Consider the following 13,323-nt stretch of genomic DNA (forward strand, 5'->3'; position numbering starts at 1 on the left):
TGCACAAATATTTTGTAATAAAAACACTTCTTTTAAAAGAAACTTTTTTAAACATATAATGGCAATCTGTAGAGAAGAGAGAGTTTAATATTTTTGCACAATTAGATTTCCTCAAATGCTGATGTCACTTAACTTTGACGGTATGAACTTTTCCATGAATACCTATCACCAGATGGTTTTTCATAATAAAGTTACTCTGGATGGAGACATACTCACCACTGCCTGGTTCCTGGACCTGTCACTGGATCTCACAGTCTAAGATGTCCACTTGAGGGAGGCAGAGGTGCATTACGGTTTTCATGCATGTAGTCTGTTAGTAATATAATGGCTTGTAGAATCTCGTCTACATTTAATTCTATGGCAACTATCATTTAATTCACCCTGTAAGTCACCCTTTTGTTAGCCGTTTAAATGCTCGCCAGCCCCTTTCCTCCCACTAAGCACTAATCCAATATTAATCCAGCACTGTCCCCTCACCATTCAAAAGCTATACAATTACATTTATTTAGGTGGTAACAATAGCAACAGGTAAATGCTATAAATGGTCTGTCATCATAGACATCTTTAAATCAAACATAATATTAACTTCACTGATTTGATGAGTGAAATGTCACACAGGGAACCCTTTGCCAATAACATCCCAGACTCCAGACTGTGCTCGGTGAGGTGAGAGTAGGCAGTGTACTGCCAAAAACCAATCTGTCAAGAGCAATCAATATTTTGCAAGGAGATTGTGACTATTAGCTCAGATTTACACAAGGATTTGAAGTATTTTTAGAGCGGAAACTGTGTCCCTTTCATTTTCACAAAGAGGTTTTGTGTTCTAAAGAATAAAAATGGAAATTGATAGCAATTAGAAAGAAGATTTGTACGAAGGGCAACACAAACTCTGTGTATGTTGTAGTTTGAAGATAGATCTGAAGAGCAGGTCTGAATCATACACCTGTTACACTTTTGTAAAGCCTATGCGATTCATTTTTCGCTCACATTCTCTGAGGTGTTTATTTATATATATTCTTGAGGCCCTGAAGGTGTTTGTCAATACAAACTCTATCGTATTGTATTAAGCTCTTTTAGGAGTATTGAATTACATTTAATTGTTGGTTGTTAATGCTTTTGTGTCCACTTTTTGTAGAACTACTACTTTATACCTCTGTTTTTGATTCCATTAATAATATCAGATTCTTGTTGAAGACACAAAAATCACAACTGCTGTGTCAAAGTACAGAATATATTTATTTTCTAAATATTTTTTGAAAAAGAGGCCAGCAAAAACATTAAACCTTGTGTTGTGTTGGGATGCAACTATGGATTATCTGTTTGTCTAAAAAATGTGAGATAGTGAAACATGTCCATCCCAATATTTGACATTCCACGTTGATGGGTTGAAATATCTTGTTTTGTCAGTTCAAACTCAAAGCTGTTCATATTTAATAAGATGTACAAAGTAAAACACAGGACACTTTTTCTGCCAGTTTGGCATGAAAAATGTATTTATCGATTAATCCCATTTTCCGAATCCTTTTTTTTTGTTGAATGACTAATGGCTTATTCAACTAATTGTTGCTGTTCTATGTGTATGCTACGCTTCATTTTCAATCAGTCTCTGTATGTTGTAGAGTTTGTTTGGTTTGGCTCTTCATACTATATGCATATTCACCACTACAGATTAGCCCTGCAGATTGCCTTCCCTTTCTTTCTTTTGTTCCTCCATCCCTTAGTTCTTGACAAATCCACTTGTCCCTCTATGTTGCCCTTGGTAACCAGGGGGAAATGCACATAGACGTCATGCGCACTTTTAAGAAAAACGTTTTTTTTTTACAAAGAGAAGAAAAAGAGAATAGCGGTAAGACAGGTAGCAGGAGAGATGAATAAAGAAGAAGTGAAAGACGCAAGGATTGACAGTAATGATCTGTGTTCATCCTGCGAGAGAAAAACAAATAAAACATTTGGTGAAAGAATTGCCTTCATCTTTTTTCACTATTGTGAGATGATGATAGAATTGCAAGCTGTCAAATGAAGGCCAGCAGCTCTCTGTCGCTATCATTGCTGTCATTGACTGCCTGCCAGTGCTCTACAGCATGGGATCCTTCAGGAGAAAGGAAGCATTAAGAAATGACCATGACTGGAGAACAGACAGGAGCCCAAAACAGGAAGATTTGGTGAGTCACACAAACACAGCCGACTCTCTTCACATGTTTAAGCTAGAGGAACTGCTACCACCAATAAAACACAATTTTGCAGTGTTGGTGGTGGGCAAAGACTTTACCCATGAGTCGTCATTGGAAAGTGGACTCCAATGTTTATTAACCATGACTTTGCTTTTTATTTATTTCAAGCTTTTCTCACTTACAGTATGTTTTTCTAACATATTTATTAGTACAAGGCATTTTTAATTTGACATCATTGTTCTCAAGACACAGGAAAGAAATGGATGCAGCAATGCATTTATATTTTCTGAGGGAAATATCTGTGGCTGCTATGCTATGCTATTGTTTGAAAGTGTTTGCATAGTTATTCAAGATGGATCCAAGGTGACGCTTAATGGTGAGTCTCACTAGAAGATTGCACTTGTGGATGGTTGGTGGTTGCTAGGGTTGTTACTAGGTAATTGCTTAGGGATGCTGGTTTTGCAACATAATGCTAAAATACTAAAGGTGGTTTTCTAGTGTATTTGTGAATGACTGCTAGTAATCCTCTGTATAAAATAAGTGAACTGGCCTCTATTTATTTGTTTTCCACCATTTTAAAGCGCCAAAGCGGCAAGACAGACTGTAAACGTGCATGCATGCAAACAGGCTGCTATTAGACTGTACTTCCAACAGGGCAACACACTACACCAGATGAGCACCCCTTAATAAAAAGTAAACAAAATGAATGTAGTGCTACTAACACTTTGACACTTTAGGTTGAAAGTTAAATGCCTCGACACCGACAAAACCTGCTACCTGCCAAGCTAACGACATGCCTACAAGCCCCAGCTAAACTTTGTGACATTATGCCTCCCAAACAACAGCTTGTTAACAATGTCACAGCATTAAGTTTACACCGCTACTGTGTTGCCACTGTGCCGAGCAGTTAGCGTGTTTCCCTCAGGAATACTAACTGTAGTGAGAGAGGGATCCACAACCGTGTTTTGATGTGTCGTTTCAGAGTTTTGTGTTACTACATATCTGCATCGTATATCTTGATACGAGGAAGGTTACTGTTGTGACACAGCATAATAATTCCCACATACTAGTTTATATGCTCGACAATATTCAAATATGGTCATTTTTTATTTGCATTTATATTGTGTTCATTCACCAAGTCTTGATGAGAAATTCTAAAATGTGACCCTTAAGGTTCGTGCTGGGCCAGGTTAACGTTATTCTTAGAAATAATTAAATGATGTTGCTGAGGCGAACTTGTCATAAGTGGATATAAAGCAATAGTGCAGTCAAATTGTTGACACAGAGGCAGCTTTTAGTTGAAAGTAGAAGGACTTAAAGCTGGTTAGAGGCAGGTACACTCTGCATTCAAGATAAGCTGCTGGTTGCTAGGCTGAGGAGGGAAAAGGCTAGAAGGTAGCAAATGAGATTCAGCGGACAATGCTTCCATATTTACCAGCATGTCTACCTTCATTTGAAAACCTAATATAGTGAAAGGGAGTGGCAGAAGACAGAGGATGGATGATGCTCATTGCACAAAACCCATCCCAGTTTTCCTTGCGTATGTGCAAATGCTAGGAAAATGCAAATGCAAATATGTGGACATGCACACACACAGTGTACACACATGGCATCATTTGCTGTTCCTTGGGATATCCTCTCAAGCTGAGACTGGATTGTGGGTTACTCAATAACTAATGGGTGCTTTTAGTGCAGTCTGCTGCATTGACAAATGCACCCTCACAGATGCATGTGGCTCGGCTCTCAAGCGCATGCATGCATACATCAGTTTTGTAAAGTGTTACTGAAGCTTACCATAGCTCTCCTCATACGTCTTTGTTTTCCTTCTATTCATTGTGTGAACACACACACACACACACACACACACACACACACACACACACACACGCTCTGCTCAGCTCCAAAGGATCAGTAGCTTATAAACTGGCTGCAGTCAGTCTCTCTGTGGAGGGGGAGGAAGAAAGGATAAATTGCTTCGACTAGATGGATCGGAACTCAACACTGATTCGCTGCTGGGGTTTTTATTGGGTAACCATCACATATTCCCTGTTGCCTTGTGTCAGATTGGGATGTTTCGGGCTGGAGGAGACTAAATTAGTTCATCTAAACTCATGCTGGGCTTTATTCCATTGGACTGTGTTGGGTTTGCGTGCAGGCCTGGGGAGGCAGAGCTGGAATAGACGGAATTCCCTTTTTTTTTTATCATCCCGCCCTCCCTCTCTCCTTCTTCAATCCTCCCCTCATGTTCTCTCTAGCACTTCCACAGCACACATCCAGTGTTGCAGAGCAGGCAAAGGCAGCATCCCTCAGTGCTTCTGTTCATCTGCTGGCTCCTTAAACGACGGAGAGGGAGAAAGGGAATACGCATTTTTCATCTCTTTTATATTCCCTGCTTTTGTACAGAAGGAGCTGCTGGTGTGAGGAATTACAGTTAGAGATTTTCAGTTTATCATCCAGAGGATTTTTGGATGTGTCTTTTTTTTCCAATTTTATTTTTATTCCTACATTTTGAGGAAATTGTTGGACTCTGACAGGAGAAGCATTTATTAGCGCCTGCATTTTTCTATATCCCTCATATATCTTGGCTGCCTTTGCTGTTCATTCATCCGGCTGGTGCTGGTGGTGGTGAAGCCGGGGCAGGCATGGCCCAGCAGGCAGGCATGGGGGTGACCCACCAGGACACCCTGGCAGTGCCCCCCATGCCCAAACACTCCGGACTGAATGAAGACCTGGTGAAAATTCTGCGGGAAAACCTGCTGCAGCCGGAGAGGCCAAGAGGACACCGGCGATCACCGTCCTCCATCTCCCCCCGCCTCTCCCCCCGCAACTCGCCACGACTGCTTCGCCGCATGCTGCTCAACAACAACACCCACAAACAGAGGCGCTTCACTGTCGCACACACATGGTGAGACTAAGATGGACATATAGAGACCAGACGATTGATGGCTATTGTCACTGTGTTGTGGGATGTGGAGCTGCATGTAAAGTGCATATTCATGTTTGTCTTTGTCAGACATGTGGTTTAAACCGCACCCTGGCAAACTTTCAAGGTCGGGACTGTGTTTGCTAAACGATGTTTGTGAGGGAGGTGGCCGCCTGATAAGCCATTTCAGTAATTAAACTTTGTTTGCGGTTTAACTTGAATGCGTTCCTCTTGCAGAGAAATGACCAAATCTCTCTTGTCGGTTAATCATGTTCCTAGGAGACTCTCTTCTCACCTTAGATAATGAGTTTCTCTCTCTTCCTCTCTGTCCAGCTTAATCTCCATTTTTATGTCCCCCCTTGTGTGTCCAGTCCTTACACCTCTCACTCTACCTATGCCCCCTGCCCTCCCCCTTTCCCTTGCAGGCTCTGCCTTTATCTCTATGTGATAAACAATAGTGTAGAATGTGAAGCTGCCTGTCTTGTTAGATAGGTAGAGTTGGAGCCATCCATCACTACGTTTCTTCCCTCCAGCTGTGCTTTTCTCTCCACACCTGCCTGCCTGCAGTTTTTGACTATTAATTAGTCTTCTATTCCTGGCTGTCTATCAGCCTCTGCTGCACCCGCCCACGCCTTACCCCCTCCTTTCGCCTCATACCTCTTCCCCATTCACTCCGCGCCTCCCCTGCACCTATTGTTTCCTCCCCAGTCTCATTTTTGTTCTCCCCTTTAAACAATTCAGTTGTTACCCTCTATCTCCTACCATTTGCCCCCACCACCATCACCATCATCTTTGTCTCCATTTTTTATGCTCCCCCCCCACATTACTCTGTATGTCTTGTGTCCCAGTTTTTTTAGCCCACATCTCCCCCTTCTGGCATCTGGATCTGTCTTATGATGTAATTCAAAGATTCTGTAACTGTCCTTGCACATAAATTCACATATCAGAATTACTTTTCATTTCTCTCTTATTCACCCTTCTGCTTTAACCTCAAGGTGTGTTTTATCTCAATTTTTTGATCTTAGACAGGTGCTTCGAGTTCCATTTTATATTCTACGCTTACTTTTCTGTCTCTTTTTTTGTAACATCCCATTTTCCTTTTTTCTACTATCCATCTTTCCTTGACTTTTTCATATTAATACATAAATATTGTATCATCTCTCCTTCCTGCTTCTCTCCCCCCTTTACTTCATTTAACTGATGGTGCCATACGTTTAGGGACATATGCCACATCTCATGGCTTCTACATCACTTAGAGGCACAGTTCTTCTTGTGTGCCTGTATAATTTAAATTGTATGAATTCATTATCTGTGTGCACAATTATACTGTGTGTGTATTTGTGTGTGTAGGTGCAAATGTGATGGTTTGTATGGGCTTGTTAATTCAGCTTATGTAATTTCACACACCAACACCATTGTTCTCCCATGTGCCGCTTTTGAGCAGAAAGCTATTTATCCCAGTTCCACATTGAGGAGTAAAAATACTTGGAATGGATTTTCCCTGTTCTGGTATGACGCTCCCAGTTGTTAAATATCTGGAATGATGAAGACAGCAGGGATGGAAAGAGCAAGTGACACTTGTGGCATGACGTTGCATTTATTATATGTAGATAAGAGAAAAAGACTAAATGCTGTCTTACATATTTTTGATGAAATGTTGCTCATGCAGAGACACATGGAGGGAACCTTCTGGGCATTTTTGAAATGTGTCTCTGACTTAACTAATGATTAAGTGTCAACTGTTCACACTTGCTCATGCTTTGAGATGTTTTTAGCACGATGGTTGTAATAGCCGGTTGTCTCAAGGTTTCTAAAAATCTTATTTTGTAAGTACTATGACTGAGTTGTTTTTCCCTATCCCTTCATACATTTCTGCAAACCCATGCTGTATATAGTGTTTCCAGGTTGCTGTGACCTAAAGTAGCTCAGAAAACAAATGATATAAGTCTTAAATCACAGAGCTATGACAGAATGATAATTGGAAAAGAAAAAACGTTTCTTGACTGTCATTGAGAATTGCTGTGTATATATATTGTTGGCATTTGTTTACTCTTTTTATTGTTATGAAAGATGGAAGTTATTTATTTTGTAATCAACTTTCGTCTTTGAAGCCAAATCCGGATAGAGGATGGGTCCTCAGGCTAAAGAAAGCTCATGCAGATTAATAAATATTTAAAACACATAAAATGGCAATACTCAAAATGCATCAGTAAGCATGTTCAGTGACATCCTGTTAGAGATATACTTTCAGAGATTGATAGCGAAGTAGCTAAATTGTTTCTAAAAATTGCCAGCCATACTTTAAAAGAGGAGGTTTTCTTAGTTTTGGGAGAAAAGGAGGTTTATGGCACAGAGCGGTAGTCCATTAGAATTTGGCTTTACATAACTAAATGCATTATATAAAGGGAATTCTTGATAAAAAAAAAGTTACAATAAGATTAGACCTTAATGGCCTTTTTCGCATTCAGTGTTTGATGCTGTTTAGCCTTCACCCGAGCCTGCTGCAGAAAGCATGTCTTTACAAAAAACGGAAACATGTAAAATGTTAGTTTCTGCATGTCTATGTGGATCTGAAAGTAAATTTGCATCATGGCTGTTGACAGCAGAAAGTGACCATTTAATCACTGAGTAACTCATTGTTCGTGTACCTGTGTTGAGTCTTGACATTAGAGAAACTAGCAGACAGAATAACAGACAGAGATAGAGAGAGTGTGAAAGGTTAGGAGGAAATGTGCTGTGTGTCACTCTGTGCAAGGGCACTGGAGAGAGACTATTTGTTTATGAGAGAGATAACATCAAATTGCTGTAAGCAGGAGGGAGGTTGACAACTGCAGTGCAATTTACTCTCATCATGTCCTCATTGTTTTACAGCTGCAGGGAATCACAGGGCCACTGTGCAGTGAATCTGGTGACATACATGGCCCTCAGCGGCTCCACTCCACACTTCATTAACAAGACAATCCTTCTCTATGGACAGATTTGCCTGATGTACTGTTCGCTGTCCTTATCAGCACAGCACCATTAAAACCATACACAACTTGTTTAACAATTACTCAGAGAATACTTTAGAGATGCCTCCCTTATGCTATTTACTAAGTCATAAGGGACATACGTTTGTGGGGATTAATGTAATTTAATGATTTGTGAGTTCAGATGGGAAGATCTTAGTCTCTTTTGACAATGTTTTAACTCTGAACTGTCCAAATTAAAAATGTGATAATTTAATTTTGAAAGCTTTAAATATTGGAGCAGGGCTAGGAGGATTTCAAGTGTAGTATTGCTTATTCAATTGCTGCCGTTATTTTTGACTAACAAAGCTGCACAGCACTACCTCCAACAGCAGCATTAGTTTGGTTTTCTGTTTGGAATTAAAGTCAGTGTTTGTAAACCAGGTATGTTTACAGCGTACATAGCACTCAGTACTGCATATGTGTGGAATCAAGCTGTTTCTAACCAAAAGTTAAACCAAATCCTCAATTTGACAGACACTGAAGTGGACAGTTGTGATATACTCATTGGTTTTCTGCCAGAGACACGACAGTCGCTAATACTTTCTTTTTTGTTTGATGTACGTGACATTGAATTTGTATTATCAACTGTCTTTCAGATATAGTGACACATTACCAGCATCAGCCCCCTCTCTGCCATCCTTACATGTTTGTTCCTGTGAAACAGTGTTACATGATGTTAATTGTTTTCAAGCGTCCCATTGTGTGTTAATGCTTCATAATAACAGTGTGTTGAGAGACCCTGATGAATAAATGCCCCTGCATGTGCTCACATAATTCAACATATTCTCTTAAAAATGTGATAATTGATTGCTCTCAGCCTCAGAAAGGCATGACACATAAAGAAGGGGTTAGAAGTGTGTGTACTCACCTTCAAGTGAGTGACAGAACAATACTCGCGACTCAGTTATGGTTTTCTCTCTACCAGAATAACTCTGTTGTTATCATGTTTTCAACTTTCTTTCTCACTGACCCTGAGGTATTTTTAATTCTGTTGCACAACAGCAACTGATGCTGCATTGTTACATTGCAAGTGTCTCTTTATGTAACATAAGAGGGGGCTCTCAGCGCGGGGCGAACAGGTGGTTCGGATTGAAGATGCTTATGCCAGTCCTTCTCTGGCTGAGTGATCCGACTGGGGACATTTGGTGTGGACGTCTGGAGGGTGGGGGACTTGATGGATTGATGGATCGCTGGGTGAAAAGTTCATGATAAATGAGGGAATGAGTGCAGGCAGGGTGGAATGGATGGAGTAAAGGAGGAAGGGAAGAAGAGAGCGTGGGAGTAAACTGAACACAGAGAGAGGTGCTAATCCAGGCAGAGGATGACTCGTTACTTCTCACTGGGTTTATATCATCTCCATCTCTCTTTCTTAAAGGCAGCAAATTCAGTTTCTTCCTTAATTATTAGTCATTATATTTGGACAGTTTTACTCTCACACTCTTTATGCATCTGCAGACTCGTCATTTGACTAATTAGACAGGGTTAGAATCCAACAAAATGTGCATTTTCCAAATAGATACTAGTTTGGTGGTGGGTGGGAGAGACCGCTGCTCCTGGCCAAGAAAAACATCCTGTATATCATCTCTCGGATATACTTAATTATTACCATTTTTGAGCCAAATGATGTGCAAAACTACCTTTTTAGTTAACAGCAAAACACCTAACCAAACTAAATGACACACTGTAAGTGAGTGTTGGTCAGGTAAATGACCCTTACATAAGTCAAAAAACATATGGCTTGCAAGAGCAATGCAATGTGTTTAGAGTATATACCGCTCTGTAAAATAGTGCTTGAAATCCCAGTTCTCTCAGTGGCTCAAATATAACATGTACCAGCCTGTCCACTTTCTTGTTTAATACAAGTGAAATATGCAGTGGTCACGATGGTTGGATTCAGTTCTACTACTGACTGTCAGAAAGATGTTTTTGTTCCTCAGTCCCTTGGTGTTGACATCGATTTGTCCATCGATGTTTACCCTTTACAACTGAAGCCCTCTTACTGCCTCCTCAGTGAGAGTCCACAATGACTTTTCAGCCATTGTAAAGTAGCTGTTCCAGCTGAAATAGCTCTCTATAGGTTCATCTGTTTGTTGCGTGAGATGACATTTCTATTAATAGCCAGCGCCATTTTGCCTGTTGTTCTTTTTTATTTCCATCCTCCCAGCCTCCCAGTCCATTGTCCGTACATTCCTAACATTCTTTGTTTTCAATGTGTAGCTTTGCTCAAGTAATTACTTTCCATTCCTTTGAGGGGGCTTTGGATTGCAGCTGTCATCCTGCTGTGCAACATGGAGGATTCTCCAGGTTTTATCAGCCCAAACACTGCTCTCCACCCGGGAGAACAGAGCTCCCGTGATTTGCATACATACAGTATGAGCATTCGAGCAGTGCTGCTACTGCTACCATGCTAACAGTGCTGGCTGCGTTACACATCAGCACAAAACAGGCTTTTCATTTGCAAAAGCAGGCAACTTTGGACTAATCAATGAGATGTCATGAACACAATTTTGCATACATGCACGCAAATGTAACCTGATATACATAAACACTCACTGTATGTTATTAGACAAGACCCTGGTTATGACTCACCTTTGACTTTGTATTCTGAGCTAGTGGCCAAGTCTGTGTTGGCTGAGATGAATAAGAAAATTAAAATTATATAACAGTGTTGCTTGAAGAGACTGTGAGGAGAGAACAAGGATAAGTAAATGTGATGTGGCGTTTTAGTCCTTTCCTTTTCGAATTAAAAGGCCACTCTCGGGATGCCGGGATTCGTGACGTGCCTCTCTTTGTTCCCAAAAAACATGAACCGAGATCATCGAGTCGAATCAGATTTATTTGGTTGATCCGGCATACAAACGCACATAGGCTTTCTTGTTTTAACGTAAAATAAAAAGGTATGTCTCCGTGTCCAAACAATTACAAAAAGAGCACGGTCAAAAAGATTATACTGGCTCCCGTCTAAGGTCGCCAACCGTGTGTGATTGCCCCGCTATATAAGGGCACACAGACATGTGCACTAAGATATATTATTGCATAAGTTATTCAATAATTAATAATATTCTAAACAGAAATGTGGCATACAAAAATAAATCTAAATGGTCTAAACCAAGAATGACTCTAACAAAATGAGACAGGGATAGAAGAAGAGTTATTTTTCAGGTGTTACTTACTGAAAGTGTATTTAATATCCCATGAAATTTAATATATCACTTATAAAATGGAAGAATACCCCTAGGATTAATGTTTAAATTCAATTATCCTATGTATTATAGAGTTTTACAACACTCACTCTTCACCTGTCCATGTTATAAATACACATCATGGTTCTCTACTCTACTCTACGTTCTACCTTTAATTTGAGTGTAGTGGCCATGACTGACCTTTAAAGGACTGCATTATCATAAAACATTCAAGTTACAAGAAGGCTCCAAAAAGACACAGAGCTTTACCTAGAACAGCTTACCTCAGAAATACCTTTTACTGCTGGAAATCTTTTACAAAGTTTCTTTAAAACCCAAATATATTAAGAACCCTTTCATTTATTTTCCAGGATTTGGTGAGAGAGCCTTTCTCTTTAGTTGTTAGAGTGTTTCCTGGAATATTTCAGTCATAAAACGTTAAATATAAAATCACCAAAACAAAATTTAAGGCACACATTTAAGAACATGTGAATCATTTTGAATCTGGCATGGATCACTGGCTGCACAGAACTGAACCAATACCACACTTAAATACATGTTGGAAAGCATCTAATATATGAGGTCCTCCACTCCTCATTTTCGTAATGCCAGAAGACTCACTTTATGATATAATACCACACTGGAGTGGAATTTAGATTACAGCACATTGATGCGACATTCAGCTCTGCTCAGTTCAGTTCTGCAGTGAACTAAACAAGAGGGTTGTATGCATATTCGTAATCATTTGCATCCAACAGGTCCAGACACATAAAAGTGGTCACTGCACTACCTGATTTAATTAAAGGACGACCAGAATGAATGTGAGTTGAAGAGGCCACAGCTGCAGGGCTTCATCAAAGGCCTTTTGATATGCTGATGGGTTTTTGATTCTACAAAATAACTGATACATTCTGTTAGTGCTCGCTCGACATGTCAGCCATTCAAGTATTTTTGTCTCTATATATATTTGTATATATGTCTATACAAGTATGTGTATAAACATACATAAAGGTATATATAAGTATGTATACACACACTGTCTTCTTTGATTCTCTACTTTATCCTCAGCTGGGGTTTTTTTCTGCTGATCTCACCACCACACTTGATTACTAATGGATATTCATTTACTGATTATGAGCCTACTCTGATGAACGCAATTGCACCAGAGCCTTTGCAGAAGGGAGGATGGAGGATGGAGTAGAAAAGATGACTGCTGATATGAGGAGATGTTTTAAAATAGCTAAGAGTATCTTAGTAATGGACTGCAGATTGTCATGTACCCTTTTCTGAATTTTCTGATATGGCCTCTGTGAAGATAGATGGTACTGGCTATATCTGTCCCTTTTTACAGCCCCAGACCCACTGTAGTGATTCAGAAATGAAGATTCTCTTTATCCCAGAGAGGAGAAGAACATTTTTACCAATCAAAATGAGGGTTGGATGCGTCCTTGGCTTCCATTATAATGTGTGTCTGTGAGAGAGAGCCTTATTAGTCTGTGCTTATTAGTCGGTGGTGGGATCCACTAATGGTGCATGGCTGTGGTAAATCCATTGGTCATGTCTTGAGTATAGTATGCAGGTTCAGCTTATTAAAGTATGACCCCTAACAAGCTATAACATCTACTTGTCTTTTTAGGTCCATGTTGAATTGTACATATAACAAACATGAACCTTTCTCTATTGGCTTCTCTACTGAAAGGATTTCCCCATTTTTTAAATTTGGATATCAGAAATGCTGATAAACTTCGGAAGATGTGTGTTTATTTTTTAAAGAACTGAATGGACAGTAGTCACATATAAGTTGTCTTCAAATGAAAGAATGTAATGTAGGAGAATTCAATATTCAGGTTTAATATTGTATGTTCCAAAGATGGCCACAGAACCATCCAGAAGACACAGGCTTGTCTTGAAGATGATACATGTGTAGAGAGGTATCTGGTAAAGGATTTACAATAGATATCAGGAAAAACAATGATGACTTAAAGGAACTATAAAATAAGATTACATTGTCTGCCTTTGCAAAGTTAATCTTTTCA

At 39.8% G+C, this 13,323-nt stretch overlaps 1 protein-coding gene across 3 annotated transcripts in view; it reads left to right on the forward strand.

Moving 5' to 3' along the window:
• pde4d (phosphodiesterase 4D, cAMP-specific) overlaps nt 1–13,323 on the forward strand; it is a 153,316-nt gene that overhangs the window by 67,185 nt on the left and 72,808 nt on the right. The window contains exon 1 of one of the 3 annotated variants that reach the window (XM_063896945.1): nt 4,814–5,076. The exons of the other annotated variants lie outside the window; for them this stretch is intronic. Within the exon in view, the coding sequence (XP_063753015.1) occupies nt 4,814–5,076 (263 nt within the window). Of the gene's footprint in view, nt 1–4,813; nt 5,077–13,323 lie in introns of those variants that run through there. 3 annotated transcript variants of the gene reach the window in all.

Source organism: Eleginops maclovinus, chromosome 12 (assembly GCF_036324505.1).
Source record: "Eleginops maclovinus isolate JMC-PN-2008 ecotype Puerto Natales chromosome 12, JC_Emac_rtc_rv5, whole genome shotgun sequence".
NCBI classification, from domain to species: Eukaryota; Metazoa; Chordata; class Actinopteri; order Perciformes; family Eleginopidae; genus Eleginops; species Eleginops maclovinus.